This window comes from Leptodactylus fuscus, chromosome 6 (assembly GCF_031893055.1).
Source record: "Leptodactylus fuscus isolate aLepFus1 chromosome 6, aLepFus1.hap2, whole genome shotgun sequence".
Classification (NCBI taxonomy): Eukaryota; Metazoa; Chordata; class Amphibia; order Anura; family Leptodactylidae; genus Leptodactylus; species Leptodactylus fuscus.
In genome coordinates, this window is record NC_134270.1 from 140,129,139 (window position 1) to 140,146,265 (window position 17,127).

Genomic DNA, 17,127 nt, shown 5'->3' on the forward strand with positions numbered 1-17,127 from the left:
AGTGCACTAGCTGCCAAATTTGCATAAACTTTGAAAGTAGTTTTTCTCAAATACACAAATGTGATTGTATTGCATTAAGAGCTTGTTCACATGGGGGGCGGTGGGGCGGATTTTGACACTGAGAGTGACGCGGGGAGCCGCGTCACTCTCAGGTCAAAACCCGCCTGCCACGACCGTCACGGTTTGCCCCTCTGGAGTCAGCTCAAATGAATGGGCCGACCCCGAAGGTTGCTGCCGCTAGCAGAAAAAAGAATGCTAGTGGTCTCCATAGACCACCATTGTATGGAGGCGGATTTTGAGGCGAAATCCGCTGTCAAAATCCACCTCCTTGCCCCCGTGTGAACTAGCCCTGAGGGTAAGTTCCCACAGAGTTTTTTGGTCAGGGTTTTGGTACTGTCAAAACCGGACCGGAAAATGCGTGAGACGTTTCCTGAGGCATTTTTTACCATTTGAAGGGTTTCTAGGAGTGTTTTTTTGAGGCGTTTTTCGAGGAGTTTCCTCATTCGTTTCCTCTTGGGATGTGGTCATGAATTATATTTAATTTAAAAAAAAAAAAAAAACGCCTGGCATTTCCTGATCAGGTTTTTGCCAAAACGCTTCAGGTTTTTGACCAAAAAAACGCGAGCAGGACAAACCGGTTCACAATGACTTGTATTGAAGCTGTGAGCCGGAAAACGCTCAAAAAGGATGAACAGTTACATAGTAGATGATATTGGATGAAGACATCAGTCCATCACGTCCAACCTATAACCCTACAATCCCTACAGTGTTGATCCAGGGAAAGGCAAAAAACCCCATGAGACTCATGCCTATTGCCCTATTTCAGGGGAAAAAATTCCTTCCCGACTCCAAATCTGGCAGTCAGTATAAAAACCCTGGATCAATGTGTCCTTAAAATCTAGAGTCCATAACCTGTAATATTTTTCTCTTCAAGAAAGGCATCCAGGCCCTCTTTGAACATCTCGCTTCGTTTTCGCAGCCAGTGGAAAAAAAAAAACGCTAGTGGAAAAGACTCAGAAGCATTTTGTATACTTTGAATGGTGAGGTGATTTTTGGTTCAGGGTTTAGAGGAGGTGGGTTTGGATTTCTGCCAAAACCCTGACCAAAAAAACTCAGTGTCAACTTACCCTAAGGGTGCATTCACACTGAGTAAACGCTAGCTTATTCTGAACGTAAAACACGTTCAGAATAAGCGGCGTCTAAAGCAGCTCCATTCATTTCTATGGGAGCGGGGATACGAGCGCTCCCCATAGAAATGAATGGGCTGCTTCTTTCACTCCGTGCAGTCCCATTGAAGTGAATGGGGAGTGCCGGCGTATACGGCAAGCTCTGCTCATGCCGGAGCGTACACGCCGGCACTCCCCATTCACTTCAATGGGACTGCACGGAGTGAAAGAAGCAGCCCATTCATTTCTATGGGGAGCGCTCGTATCCCCGCTCCCATAGAAATGAATGGAGCTGCTTTAGACGCCGCTTATTCTGAACGTGTTTTATGTTCAGAATAAGCTAACGTTTACTCAGTGTGAATGCACCCTAATACTGCAATCCTGTCTGATGTAATTGAGGTGACTGCTAAAAAGAAAGTCACCAGTGAATTGGCAGGTGCCTGTCTATTATTAGGTTTAGTAGTCAATGGAAAAACTGAAGGAGTTAGATCTATTTTTTAATATACTGACAAAAAAAAAATATGCAAAAATATGCTTAACATAAAACTTGGTTTTAAAGAGAGAGAGAGAGAAAAAAAAAAAGGTAATTTGCTGGAAACATATTTCCTAAAGGAAACAAATGACTGTAGCGTGGATTGAGACGTTCTTGCAGAAATTTATTGCAAGGCAGCCTATAAATAACTTCGGCAATGAAATGAGCCACCTCCAAGCTCTGTATAATGAACACAGGCTCAGACACTGCTGAGATTTCTATGCTTAGAGTCTATTGCCTCCTGACTCACAAAGTCTTGTATGATAAAACAGACCATGGCTGGCGATGTAAGACACGTGTACCTATAGTATGAATGTATGAAGGCCACTGCTTCCAGAGTAGCACATGCAGCTGTTGTAAGGTCAACATCCACCTTCTGATCAAAACTTATACAACATATTAGAATTACCGTAGATGGCTTAGAGTCAGCCAGAATGTTATACAAAAAAATGTTGAAAACAAATTGGTATTTTAAACCAATATATAGGTTTATATCATACAAGGGGAGAAACTGAGCTATGTGATATACATATGATAGAGGAGAGAAGCTGAGCTCTGTGATATATAGGGTTATATGATAGAGGAGAGAAGCTGAGCTCTGTGATATATAGGGTTATATGATAGAGGAGAGAAGCTGAGCTCTGTGATATATAGGGTTATATGATAGAGGAGAGAAGCTGAGCTCTGTGATATATAGGGTTATATGATAGAGGAGAGAAGCTGAGCTCTGTGATATATAGGGTTATATGATAGAGGAGAGAAGCTGAGCTCTGTGATATATAGGGTTATATGATAGAGGAGAGAAGCTGAACTCTGTGATATATAAGATTATATGATAGAGGAGAGAAGCTGAGCTCTGTGATATATAGGGTTATATGATAGAGGAGAGAAACTGAGCTCTGTGATATATAGGGTTATATGATAGGAGAGAAGCTGAGCTCTGTGATATATAGGGTTATATGATAGAGGAGAGAAGCTGAACTCTGTGATATATAAGATTATATGATAGAGGAGAGAAGCTGAGCTCTGTGATATATAGGGTTATATGACAGAGGAGAGAAGCTGAGCCGTGTGATATATAGGGTTATATGATAGAGGAGAGAAACTGAGCTCTGTGATATATAGGGTTATATGATAGAGGGAGAGAAGATGAGCTCTGTGATATATAGGGTTATATGATAGGAGAGAAGCTGAGCTTTGTGATATATAGGTTATATGATAGATGGAGGGAAGCTGAGCTCTGTGATATATATGGTTATATGATAGAGGGAGAGAAGCTGAGCTCTGTGATATATAGGGTTATATGATAGAGGGAGAGAAGCTGAGCTCTGTGATATATAGGGTTATATGATAGAGGAGAGAAGCTGAGCTCTGTGATATATAGGATTATATGATAGAGGGAGAGAAGCTGAGCTCTGTGATATATAGGATTATATGATAGAGGGAGAGAAGCTGAGCTCTGTGATATATAGGATTATATGATAGAGGAGAGAAGCTGAGCTCTGTGATATATAGGATTATATGATAGAGGGAGAGAAGCTGAGCTCTGTGATATATAGGGTTATATGATAGAGGAGAGAAGCTGAGCTCTGTGATATATAGGATTATATGATAGAGGAGAGAAGCTGATATCTGATATATAGGGTTATATGATAGAGGGAGAGAAGCTGAGCTCTGTGATATATAGGATTATATGATAGAGGAGAGAAGCTGATATCTGATATATAGGGTTATATGATAGAGGAGAGAAGCTGAGCTCTGTGATATATATTGGGTTAATACTGTATGATTTGGAGCAGGATTTCTCAGTAATAGGTAGAGTCTAAACCTAATGATGACTAAATAGCAGCTAATCTAGCAGGTCTCTCTTCTGCACCACTCTATATATTTCATACATTTCTCCATCTATCACACATTGAAAAATCGCTTCTCATTTACAGGAATTATTTATAGCCTGATCCAACAATGGCAAATTTTGAGTAGATAAATGCAGGCGGCCACCGAGGGGCAGTGGTGCTTCATGAATCAGAACAAGGCACAGCGCTGTATCTGGGGATATGCTGCATCCACTATGATGGTGTTTCACGAAGGCTGCCTTACTACTGGCTCAGATATCTGACGCTTTATAATGAGAGGTTGGTATATCATGTTTAAGTAAGGATCCACTACCTTAGTACACCTTTGTAGGGTTCTGTCTGTGTAAAATGATAATGTATTATATATAAATGTATTTATATATACAGTATAGATATTATAATATATATGTAATTTATTTATTTTAATAGCCATGAGTCCACCATTTATTTACCACCGATCTGGTAGATAAGTCGTCAATAGCTTTAACATCCATTAGTAGACGAGTCTTCCGGTCGGAGTGCTGCTTCTCACCTCCTCCTTTACCCACAAGCTACATAACCCTACGCCAGACATAAAGTCATATTTTCCCAGGACAGTTGTAGCCGGGTGGAATCAATGGATTATTTTTTTCCCTTTCACCAGGGTTTTGGTGACAACTTTGTACCATGACAGGGTGTGAAGGATTGTCAGATTGTAAATCCTCCTTCCCTTTCTCTCGATATCCTCCCCTGTGAATAATATTTGCTGTCAGAGATGGAAAGTAAAAGTGTCTCCCTCTGCCCTCACTTGTAGATGGCAAAAAGTATCAATGGTGGGCAAATACATATCCCAGTTGAGAATATAAGGGTCTGCCTGAAGGCTAGTTTTAACCTTGCCTTGAAGGAGTTGTCTAGGCCAATGATCCATTCCTATGGCCTCTTACTGACTTATCAAGCACAGAGTGCCGTAGATCATATAGTGAATGTGTTTTATTAGAATGGGACTGAGCTGCAGCATGGCCATGTGAGTAATGGACACGATGTCCCTGGCCTGAGAAGAGGAAGCGGAGCTCAATATCACAGTCACATGCTATTTGTGAAGTCATTGCCACCCATCTGTGTGACTGGCTAAAGCGTTCATCGGTGACAGCCAGGGGACCTATATACAGCCCAGAGATAGGACGCGTACAAGTCTTCTCTGTATAAAGGGTCCTCAGCAGTAACACTAAATAATAATAAAAAAAAAAAAATATATATGAGATGGACAACCCCTTTAAATTGCAAAAAAAAAAAAAAAAAAAATTCCTGTTTTTTTTTTTTTTCCTTCTTTAAATCCCAAGTGACTCATTTCCAGGTTTTATATCCTTGATGGTTGAGCGTTCAATATCCAGGGCTCCCAAACAGATCAGCAGCTCAGTGCTATAAATATGGTAGGGGATGTGTTTGGTGTAGATGGTGTGCTATGAACATGACGTCAGCACTAGATGGAGAAGACTGCCTCTTCAGACAGCTGAACGGATTGAATATTGATGGGTCCCCAATATACAAGTCCCAGAAAATTCATTTAGATTGAGGCCCCACGTTGTAGAAATGCAGCTTCTTATATTGAGGTTTTTGGAGTAAAGGCCAGGAGTGGATTGAGCTGCAGGTACAAGTATAAGAACTTCCTATATATTTCCCATTCCTTTTGTAGCCACTACAGTCCAATTTCGACCAAAAATATCAGGAAACCTTAGGTGTTAACTCAGCTTTACGCTGGCCATACACGTTTCATTTCAGCCAAACTAACTCCTGTTAGGCCCCGTTCACACAGGGCGAGGATGGTGGATTTTGTTCCTGATTCTGACACAGGAAGCCGCCTCAGAATAGGGCCAAAATCCACCTGCCATGGCTTCCCACTCCGGAGTAGGCCCAAATGAATGCTGCTGCAAAGCAAATGGGTGCTGCTGCAAAGCAGACGCCGCAGCTCAATGAGCCGCAGAATCCGCCTGAAGAAAGGGCAGCTCGCTTCTTTTTTCCGTGAGCAGCAACATGCCACTCACGGAAAAAAGATTGCTAGCGGTCTACATAGACCACCATTGTAAGGGGACGGATTATGACATGGATTCCGCGCCAAAATCCGTCCCCTCTTGCCCAGTGTGGACGGCGCCTTCGAAAAAGCTAACTCTCTAACATGTATGGGGGACGCCTGATGTTGGGAAGTTGAATTTCAATGTGCCCAGTCTTTTTGTTTTAGGGAGATGGCCCACCACTAGGTGTCTGGTAGGGGCTCTTTCCACACTCTCCCCGCTCCCCACTATACACATACACTCCCAACCCATCCATACGTGAATGTGCTTGGAGGGGAACCTGGGAGAGATGGCCATTGGCTGTACAAGCATTGGCTCGGCAGCCATCTAATAGGTAAGACCGGCCTAAGGCGATCGATAGATAGATAGATAGTATACATGATACTAGTCAGTACTGCATGGACGTACAATGTACCCGTGTATAAAGTCTACAGCCATCTATAGCAATTCCTATACATCAAAGTTAAAAGATGTTCATGGTCAGCCATAAATCCTGTATACCGCCATCTCACCGACAGTAATGGAAACCATAGATCAGTGGCGGGTGTCATCTCTAACCTAAAGCTGGCATTGGGGTGCCCTATGCATCTAAATGAAAGGTTCTTGAGATCACAACAGGCAGCAGAGGCTGGAATACAGGCGTCTGACAAACAAGGCCCATCTGTCAGTGTTTGCAGAGTGATGGCGGCCTCTCCCTGTGCTAAGCTTTGCTCCAGTATTCGTTGCCTTGCATGACAGCCCTCGTTCGTCAGCCCGTCGCTATGGCAACCTCTAAGCCGCCATTCACGGACGGCTCTGCAGAAGCTAAATTAACTTATTGCGTGTCACCGATGAGAGGGGTCGTCTTCTGTACGGACGGCTAATACCGTTACATCGCCAACATTTAATTTAACTAATTAAATGCCGCTCCCAGTCAATCACACTTCATTATGACCACTGGTAAAGGGAATTAATAAAAGAGGCGGCTCCTAATGATCTTAAGGAACGCTTATTACTTCCCTTTTCGCTGATCTTATAGTCTGCGCTGTCCCTTTACAACTGCTGTTTGAGCTGATCAGCCCAGTAGCATATAGCGGGTCAACAGAAATCCAACGCCTTAGGCGCTGTTCATACCTGCAAGCTTACATTGCAGAATCTGTAAAAAAAAATGGTCAACACTAAAGCACAGAGCGCTCCTCAACACAAACCTGATCGACCTCATTATAGATAATGGGATCGGGGTCTATTAGTATGACTTCTGTTACTAGGACAGAGGAGAACAGAAATAACCAAAGCCTCACCTATCCAAATGTATTACTCTCTTAAAGGGATTTATGAGAACGAAGACAAGCACCTGATCTGTGGGGTTGTGACGGCTGAGTACCCCCTCCCCCGACCCAAAGAATGGCATAAAATAATAGATCTACCCCTATATGCAACGTAAGTGACTTCTTTAGTGGGTCTGATAAGCAGATGTGAATGTACACCAACAATACTGGTTATTAATAGCCGGAACCAATGAGAGCGCGGCTTCCAGGTCTTAAAGAGGAGCCGTCACTTCTCCAACGTGCCTGCTTAGTCTTATAATATTTCTCTGTGTGCCTATGGACAATACACAAATGCTGGTAAATGTGAACACACCGTGAGAGGAGTTATATCACAAAAAACATTTATCCTTAGGACAGAGGCTAAACACCTGATCGTGGAGATCTGACCGCGGTGACCCCCGTGAATGAGAGAATGGGAAGTTTTGGGGGGGGGGGGGGGGGGTTTCTTCATGCCTTAAAAGGATAAGCCCCCATACCTATCCACAAGATGGGAGAGAGAGGTGTCTCTGGGTCCAGCAGAGATAAAATACAGCACTTGGCTAAGGCTGCCGCGCCCATTGAAGTAGTAGGGGGGGCTCTCCAACACCGCTCATGCCCACATTCGGCCTGGCTATGGTTAAGCTGAATGTGCAGTGGGAAAAAGGACTTCCTGTTCTCGACCCACGACATAATCCCTTTAATCGAATCGTCCACTTTGTTACAAGGACCCCGAGTAACAAGAGGATTCTCAAGTTTTCCACTGTGCAACCCTCCTGCTCTAACAGCAAAAACCCTTCCACAGTTCTGATTGGACTCAGTAGCTGACTATTTAATAAAGGGGTCGTCCCACCATAAGTTATCACCCTGGTTGTTACCCTTACCAATCACAAGAATGGGAGGCTTGTGTTCCCGTCATTCCATTCAAAGTCTATGTGACTGACCAAGAGAGCGAAATGCTGTACATTGTTATCTGTGCTGGACCCAGAGACTCCTCTCGCCTATCCTGTGGACAGGTAAGGGGGGGCTTATCCTTTAAGGCACACTCATATGACAAATGCACATCTGAAATGTTTGCAGTGTAGTCCATGGCAGAAATCTGTGCTCAGATCAGCCTCGATACTAGGGATAACCCACATGTGGCTGCTCTCCACAGTTCACACACCATTCCCATGCAGAAGTGAAGAGGGAGATCAGTAAAGAGCTGCGGACCATGGTGACGCTATATACGGTAAATAAAATATTTTATTTCACGATGCACATCACATTGAAAGCAATAGCAGGCAGACTTCACGTAGATTTCCTCTTGGATTTGGTAATGGAATATACACATGCATACCCTTAGGGTCCAAATAATACAGAGATGCAAGCAAAGCTTGTGAACAAGCAGCACCCACTCAACTCAAGCTAAGGGAATCCCACCCTTAAAGGGATTGTACCATTACAGACACTTATTCTGTGGGGGATGAGTGTCGCATAGCTGGAGGTCCAAACACTGGCCCCCCTGCATACTTCACATCCTTCCTATAGGGCTGGCAGGGACTGCAATCTGCAGCAGTCCAATCGAAGTGAATGAGGTGCCCAAGTGCACTGCCACATCATTCACAAGGAGGCTTCAGAGCCTTGTTCTCCCGCTGTGACACTTATCATACAGGAGAGGGGATAAGTGTCTGCAATACTGATAGGACACATGTTGAGTGAAAGCCATTTTATTTTTTTGCCAATTTTGCCACGGTTATTTGAGCCAAAGCCAAGAATTGCTTCAAAAGGAATGGTAACTACTCCTAGTTTTGGCTCAAAAACTGCAGCAAAATCTGCAACATAAAATAATAATAATATTAAATAATAATAATAATAATATTAAATAATGCAGCTTTTAACTTGTGGCCACAACCCAAGGACATGGACTTCTGATATGGGGCAGAGTTTCCAGCAGAATGCAATAGGATGACACGGAGCACAACAGAATGGATCAGAAGTCCCCATAGATATGAGGGCATCACCGTATACACTCAGTTGTCACTCCATGACAGCTTCTTCTGTTCACAACTTACTGGCTTCAATATTTTTTATATTATACAATGATTAGTATTGTATAATTACATGTATAGATTGCATATTCACTTTAACAGGAATTCAAATAGCTTTTTTTCTGAATTAGGTGATCTTTGGCGCGTCTGTCAGACTGTGGATGTCAGCCATTTATGAAGAAGGCAAGCTGTGGAGCAGAGTTGGAGTTTGCAGCCCTGGATGGAGCACCTTGGTCCTTCAGGATAGTAATAGACACAACTGTGGTAAAGTAAGGTGTCTTGCCTTGGTTACTGCCCTGAAGGACTATGGTGCTCCATTTAGGACTGTACAGTGGGTAGGCTAAAGCCTATTCGAAATCCTATACAGAAATATGGATGAGAGCAGCAGAGTCCGGTACTACAATGACGGGGCCTTAGTATCTGAAGTTGTAAAGGTCTGACCCTTGGTGCCGTCACCGCCAGCCATTTGAGGTGTAATGTTTACATTGGGTAGCGTGCTGGTTTGTACTTGTAAATGATGTAGTTTAGGTAACAACAGTGCAAGGAGCTGCAGCTTTGTCCTATTCGTGTGAACGCTCTGTTCCCATTTTTAGCCAAGACGCTCAGAATAAAACAAGCCCCAAGGTCTGCAAACCTGTCTATAACGTGGCTATAATTCACAGACGGAACTGACCTTCTGCAGCAAAGACCTGTAACCATGGAAATAATCAGAAGGGCACCATGTTTCCATGGCTTGTTCCCATTACATTTACAGCTATCAGATGGCATAGATGACAGTACAAGCCATTATAGCAAAGTAAGGTCTAGTGAAATATGTAAAAATCCAGTAGAAGACCAGGTTCACGTAGGGCAGGATTATTTTACTTTTGAGCGCCGCCTCCTCTTACCTTTTCATATCCCTAAAGCTCTCTTAGCACTAGAAGTGACACTTCTCACATTAACACATTTTACATTATCCTGAGAATTTTCCAGAACAATGTCAGATCCTGCCGAAATCAATGCAACATCTTAACACATCGGATGTGCAAAAGTGAACCTGCACTGCGATGAAGAGTCTGAGTGAGCACAAAGAAGGGTCTGAAAATCCAGGTGGTTCCCTCTGCTGGAGCTGGGCCTTTTAGGGTAAGTTCACACGGGCTTTTATGGTCAGGATTTTGAGGCTGTACCCGCCTCAAAATCCTGACCAAAAAGACAGCTCCCATTGAAATGAATGGGAGCCGATTATTTTTTTTTTCCGGGAGCAGTTTGTTCCGGCCCCCAGAAAAAGAAGCGACATGCTTATTCTTTCACGTGGATTTACATCGCGACATCCGCCTGAAGACACTCCTTACCGACTAGGCCCATTCATTTGGGCCTAATCCGGAGTGGAGCGCACGACTGGATACCAGGGCACTGCACCGGCATCCAGTCGCCGCTACCCGTATTTTGGTCCAGAACCTGAGGCGGCCTCTGCTTCAGGTTCCAGACCAAAAAACCCTGTGTGAACTTACCCTTACATTAGTGTCATGGTGTCCATGCCAGACTACACACATGATCTCCTCATTCATGCCTGGCACACAAGGGCAGACATATACATCATGAACGCTTCAAGTAAAGGAAACATTGCAGATGTATACATCATGGTGATCACAAGGGCACAGAAGTTGTGCCCATATGGTGAATAATGGAAGCCTACTATAATGGCTGGGACCAGGGAAATATCTGACCCCTTAGACAAAATTATTAGTGTTCGGTTACAACTGCTAATCTGCTGTAGAAATATGTCAAAGCCCTCAGGAGGAAAAAAAAATTAATTAATAAGAATTCGTTTACCCATCTCCACAAAAAAAAAAAAAAAATATATATATATATATGTCAATACATTGTATGAACCCCAAAAATGGTCTGAAAGAGGACCTTTCATGGTTTGGGGCACAGGCAGTTCTATATACTGCTGGAAAGACGACAGTGAGCTGAATTCAGCGCATTGTCGGCTTTCCCGATCTGTGCCCCGGGTAAAGAGCTATTGGTGCCGGTCCTGTAGCTCTTCACAGTCAGAAGGGCGTTACTGACAGTCAGTCAGGAATGCCCTTCACAGCATCGCCTATAGCTCTGTACAGTGTGAGCGGGGAGGAACGCCTCCTCCATCTGCTCACAGTACTCGTCCATAGACGAGTATTATCAGGAGGGGAGGGGGCGTTATGTTATTCAGGACATCAGGTCATCAAGATTGGTGCTTGGGCAGTCTGAGCCCTACCAATCCCTGAGAATGTATTAACTTATTACCAGAATCCCCTTTACAGGCTATTAGTCCATTAAAAGTAATAATTAAAAAAAAAAATAGAAATTTATATATTATACATACTATATGTACACATATACACACAAAAAATATAATATAACTGATATGGACTCTTTATTTCATCAGCCCTTTCTTCTACATTAGACGCTGATCTATACTAAAGGGCCTGAAACTAAGCATATATTATCGCGAGCCACTAGTAGCTTAACAAATGTATTCTATATTTTAGTGCATCTTTTATTGCATTCTCTAGTAAAAAAAAAAATCCATACTGCTAAACAAATACAATCTTAAGGAAATGACAAAAAAATAATTGAACGTATAAAATGCAAATGTAAATAATGTATATGTGTTTAATGATCTAAGCAAATCTAGCAAACTGTGAAGCAGAGGATGAGGCAGATTCCATGAACGTTAAATCTGATGGCTATTGTAGATGGAGACATATTCTGTATCTAATCACCCAGTGAGGGTAAAACTAAGGCCTAGCACAGGGCTGAAGTTCATTGTGAATGAATTGTGAAGGAAGATGGATGGCCTGATACAGGAGAAAATGGCAGGCGCACAAGCATGAAGGCTGCAGGCACCCTCACCATCCGCGTACTGCCAGTGAATTTCAATGAGTGCAGGGACCCCATTCTCAGCAGTGTCAGACAAGCAGGCAGCAAGATTGAAACCCAGCAGCTAGGGAACTCACAAGACATCGATATGAATGCTGCAAGAGGAAGACCCTCACTAACCTTTGGTTTTTTGTTCAGCAGCCTGAAACAAAAAAAGAGAGAGAGAAAAAAGTGTTTAATTAAAGGTCAAAAAAACGCTATGGGAAAATGTGCAAAAATGACAGATAAGACAGAGGAGAGACAGAAGAGGAAAAAAACACACCAGAAAGAGGAAGAACGCAGAAGAGTGGCAGCAGAGACACAGAGAGACTGAAGAGGACCGAAGAGAGAGCACAAGAACAGAAAAAGGCACAAAGACTAGGGTAATAGAGAGCGAGCACAAGAGTGAGGGGAAACATGAAGAGCAGAGAGAGACACAGAGTGAAAGGAAGCAGATCACAAGAACAGAGACATCCCGAAGAAACAGGGACAGCACCAATGCAGAGAGATACACAGAGACTGAGAGGAAACAGAGCAGAGAGACTGCGGGTGAAGAGCACAAGCGCAAAAGACTGAGGGCAAACTGAGAGAACACGAGAGCAGAGACAGACAGACTAAGAGGAAACAGAGACAGAGGAGAAAGAGAGAGCAAAACAGCAGAGACTGAGGGGAAAGGGAACACGACAGCAAATACTGAGGGAAAACCGTAAGAGAACAAACGCCAACAGAGAGCATGAAGACATTGAGGTGAAGAGAGATCTAAAGAGAGATTGAAGAAAGAAACTGCAGGGAAAAAACTAGAGAAAAAGAAAGCGTAAGAGAAAGAGACTTTTGGTCGAACTTGAGGAGGGCGTACAATGGCCACTTTCCTCCTAATTGCCCCCCGTGAACATTCCCAGCATCTTGAGAGCATTCCCATACACCTCAGCAGGCTCAGAGCTTCCACTATCAGGACCCTGGGATTTTAATTAGAAGGAGACCCTGCCAAATACAGAGTCCAAAAAGAAATGGAGCCTCACCTTTTTCTGGGCACCTTCCTTCTTCTTCTTTTCTTCCTGCTTTTTCTTTTTCTTTTCTTCCATCAAATGTTCCTCTTTTTGAGTCTCTGGCTCTATGTCCCTGGGGGAAAAAAAAAAGGAAAACTACTTGTAAGTCCTCAGAGTTGCAATACAGGGCTTGTATATGTAAGAAGGGCGCACACAGTAATTCGGCGTCTGATACACGGTTACATCAGATCTAAAGTCTTGTTCTATCAGTTTGTCATATTGTCGTAGAACAATATTCACACAGCAGATTAGTTGCAGAAATTTGAATACGTCATCAGAATCAGATCTGTAGAGTGTATAAGAGGTGACTGCCTGATATGGGAGCTGTGAGAAGTAGCATACAGTATGGACACAGCTCCATACACTCTACTGGTCAAGGTTGGTTACTGCAGCTTAGTTCCCATTCAGAAAGCAGACACAGCCATGTATGCACAGCACATACACTGGATAGCAATGAACCCGGCCCCAACTTAGATGTACATGCTACTTATACACTATATCATTTTCTACATAACACGCCAAGGCCATTTCCTATATCATCTTTACGAAACCAAAGCAAGCCCAACATTTCCTGCAAGAGAAATGTGAGACAACCTGGCGGCCATTCAGATAACTGATCAAGTGACCAAACAGGTGACTGGTGACACTATTGGGCTGATTATTGGGAAAGAGTCTCCATTCCGATAAGCGCCTCATCCTCTGGTCTTGTTGTGGTACAACCCCTTTAATTGGCTCTTGTTGTTATATCAATGCACCAACAGGGGGCATCATGAGTATACAACAAATCTTACGGCACCAGGTAGCCATGACAGAATTTGCTTTAAGGATACAAGCAGCTTACATGTAGGTTTATATACAATGCAAAGTTTTAGAAATTAACATGTACCAAAAAAAAAAAAAATTGCATTAAAGAGAAAAAAAAAAAAAAGCTCTCTATGTCATGAGCATATGGGGTACAGCGCTACATAGTGCTTGTGAGGTCAAGGAACAAGATGCATCTTCTGCAACCCTGAAGAACAATCGCCAGACTTCAGTACAAGGGGAATCCAATCTGGGCAGTGAGCCATAAAAATGCCATAAGGCAGCTCAAATAGCTTTCTCCTGCTCTCCAGGGTCCTTCAGGCTTGTTAACCACCATAGTAAGAGCCAGGCTCCTAATCCTAACCCTCACTGAAATCCTTCACTTAGCCGCTATACAGATGGACGTATACTGGGGGCTCCATCAGATTAGCAAACCAGGATACGTTTTAGCCAGGTCTGGGAGTGTAAGGGCAGTGCAGACAGCGCACAGAGTAGGAACCATCTACGTTCTTACAAATCCCTGCAGGAGTGGTCTGTGATCTCTTGTGCAGGGAGAGAAGGCGCTGGATGTCACCACATAACGTCATCTCCATGCATTGGGCACCAGGGGAAACAAAGGTGCATGAAGGCTACTAAGGAAGGCCATGCGCCAGGGATTCTTCTCTAGTCGGCATAGGTTGCATCCACTCCAGGAACCAGCACATAGGGTCACACTAGGAAGAAACATGTGGAAGAATGGCTACAAAAGGAATCCTAAGTTTGGATGTTTGTTAGGTCAATTACGCAAAAACGGCTGAACAGATTTGGATGAAATTTGGCACATAGATTGTAACTTCGATTAACACATCGGCTACTTTTTATCCCGGTAAACGACATGACTTCACGGTTATGAATTTATGTTTATATACTATATAACACTGCTCTTATCTCAGCTTCTGAGAAAGCCAGGGCTATTATCTGTGTAAACACTCAGCCAACCCTCAGTGGATTGTGTACATGCATTTGCATACTATCTGATCTGCTCCAGGCAGTGCTGACAAACTGACATGTGCAAACACCTTTAATGCAAATTGGCAGTTTGCTATTTTTAAACATGCCGGGAAAAAGAAAATCTAATTTGTCGCAAACAACGAGAGCTATGAAGGTAGACAGAAGTCAGAGTTCTACTCAAGCGGAGCTGAGGGGGGGGGGGGGGGGGGGATCATCGACGCCAACAACACACTCATTATATGGCATCCCAGCGAGCTGCTGAGATGCCGGAACAATCACGGGCACAGCGCAAGGAATGAGTTCAGTGGCAGGCCAGCTTGACAGCTGCCAAAACGCCGGAGCGGCAGATCATCAACACCAACAACATGCTCATTATATGGCGTCCCAGCAAGCTGCTGAGATGCCGAAACAAACACAGGCACAGTGTGAGGAACAAGTTCAGCAGCAGGACAGCACAAGAGTTGCCGAATTGCAGGAGCAGGTAAACCATCAACAGCAGCAATTTGCTGAATATAGGCGGATCATCAATGCCAACAACCCGCAGACGAAATTGCAGGTAGAGGCTAGTGGGAAATATATAGGAAGCCCTTATATTTCTCCCTTCTGCTCTATCCACTCCTGGCTTTGGCTCAAGAAAAAAAAAAAAAAAAAAAAGCTACATTTCCGCAAAGTGGGGCAGTAGCATTTGTGCCAAAACAATGTCGAACAAGCCATGCGCCACATTTATCAAGGTTTTAACGACCAAAGGAGGCGCATCTTTTCAAAAAGGTCTGGGTTGTGCCGTCACAAAGCAAAAATGCGGCAATATTTTGGCACATTTTTCTAGCATAACCTAAACCAGCTAATACCAGTTGATTTATCAAGCAATATCACTTTGAGTAATGTGTCGCGGAATACGTATCTTAGTATTTATTAATCTGCCCCAATGAGCCCCACAAACAGGACTACATACAATGCTATATTGTCCGCTGGACTCTGACAGGTAGTACCAAGTATTCTTTAGGTTTTTCTTGCCTCATTCTGCTGCACTGCTCTTAACATGCCGACAGAGGAGAAGACTCGCCCCTGGTACTTGAAATACACTTGCACTATTGTTGCCTGTGGAGCTTCTTTGTACACTGAACACTTCAAAAATCTGTGTGTGCAGAATCCTCCAAACCCACGTAGCCTGGAAGCAGACTCCTTCCACATTAAAGTAAAGGCAGCGGCTTCTAAGGAGTATGGAAAAATGTAAAGTCGGATCCCAGGATCTGGCAGTGTGCACCACTATAGAGCCAAGGGCCACTAGAAAGGCTTTAATAGTGAATTACTCAAGACAAGATGGCGTAATGTAGACAAGATTGCTGCCAAGAAGCTGGCGGATAACACAATGACGGCAGAACTAAACTAAGCGAAAAAGGTTTTATTATACTAAAGTAATAATTCGACATCTTTCCTTATCACTTTATATTGTGCTGTTCCTCTGTTATTCCTCCTGGAAATGCATTAATAAACTGGCTGGGTGTTACTAGTTGTGGGTGTGCCCAATATATAATCTGCCCAATCAGTGGAGACCTAGTAGAGAGGCACCCCTCTAAGGCTAGCATCCAGTTGTCAATTTATTCATATATTTCAAGGCGGGATAACAGAGGAAACGCACATTACTGAGTGCCGACCATGGCAGAGCTTTTCTGAGCCATCTGTAAAGTCAGCAGTACGGAGATTTATTCCCGCTCCCTTTATAAGTCCTATCCATTTTAGAGCCACTTTTGGCTTTGAAAAAAACTCTACATAACCTGTAACAAAATAAAGATTTTTAACCACATGTGGCCTCAGCCTTATAGGTGTTTATCCCATCTCCCTGTCTCAGCAGCTTTGCCTGTTGTCTCTTCTCAATTCCTGTATTCCTGCAAGCTGGGGGGACAGGACACTATGAAGTATGACCATATAGACTTTGCCTTTACCATATCATTTATAAGGATTACTAGAAGTTTAATCATATAAATGTACATCAAATAATATGCACAGTAAATGTATATTACATTACACAGGTTTGTTACCATGCTTCTAGAGAATAAATTAAATTAATTGAAAAAAATAACAGAAATTGAAAGTCAATTCAATTAACATATGTGCTCGCCCTCAGCGATTATTTCAATTATTTTGCATTCATGAGATCGGCTAAAGATCACTAACCATACACCATCCAATCAGGATATGTGAATAACCTAAACCTTATAATTATGGGGCATGGCATGCAAAAAAGGAATGTCCTAAAATCATCATTCATTGGTCAAAATTGAAATAAAATGCTCAATTAATCGTAATTTTGATATAGGTCAATCGCCCAGTCCTAACTAGGTCAGCCATTGATGCCATCCCTGTTGGAGCAGTGCTTAAGAAAGGCCAACATTAGTGTGACCTAACTGGGGAAGATTATAAAGGGAATTATCAGAGACTGTGTTGCGGCAATTTGCTCCAAATTTATCAAATGTTGCACAATGTTTGCTAAACCT

General features: G+C 43.1%; 1 protein-coding gene across 3 annotated transcripts in view; it reads right to left on the reverse strand.

Moving 5' to 3' along the window:
• The window catches only part of TNRC6C (trinucleotide repeat containing adaptor 6C), a 205,636-nt gene that overhangs the window by 45,329 nt on the left and 143,180 nt on the right, over positions 1 to 17,127 (reverse strand). For all 3 annotated transcript variants that reach the window (XM_075277361.1, XM_075277360.1, XM_075277359.1), the window contains exons 4-5: positions 12,815 to 12,914; positions 11,937 to 11,958 (exon numbers count right to left, since the gene is read on the reverse strand). In XM_075277361.1, the coding sequence (XP_075133462.1) occupies positions 11,937 to 11,958; positions 12,815 to 12,914 (122 nt within the window). The remainder of the gene's footprint in view (positions 1 to 11,936; positions 11,959 to 12,814; positions 12,915 to 17,127) is intronic.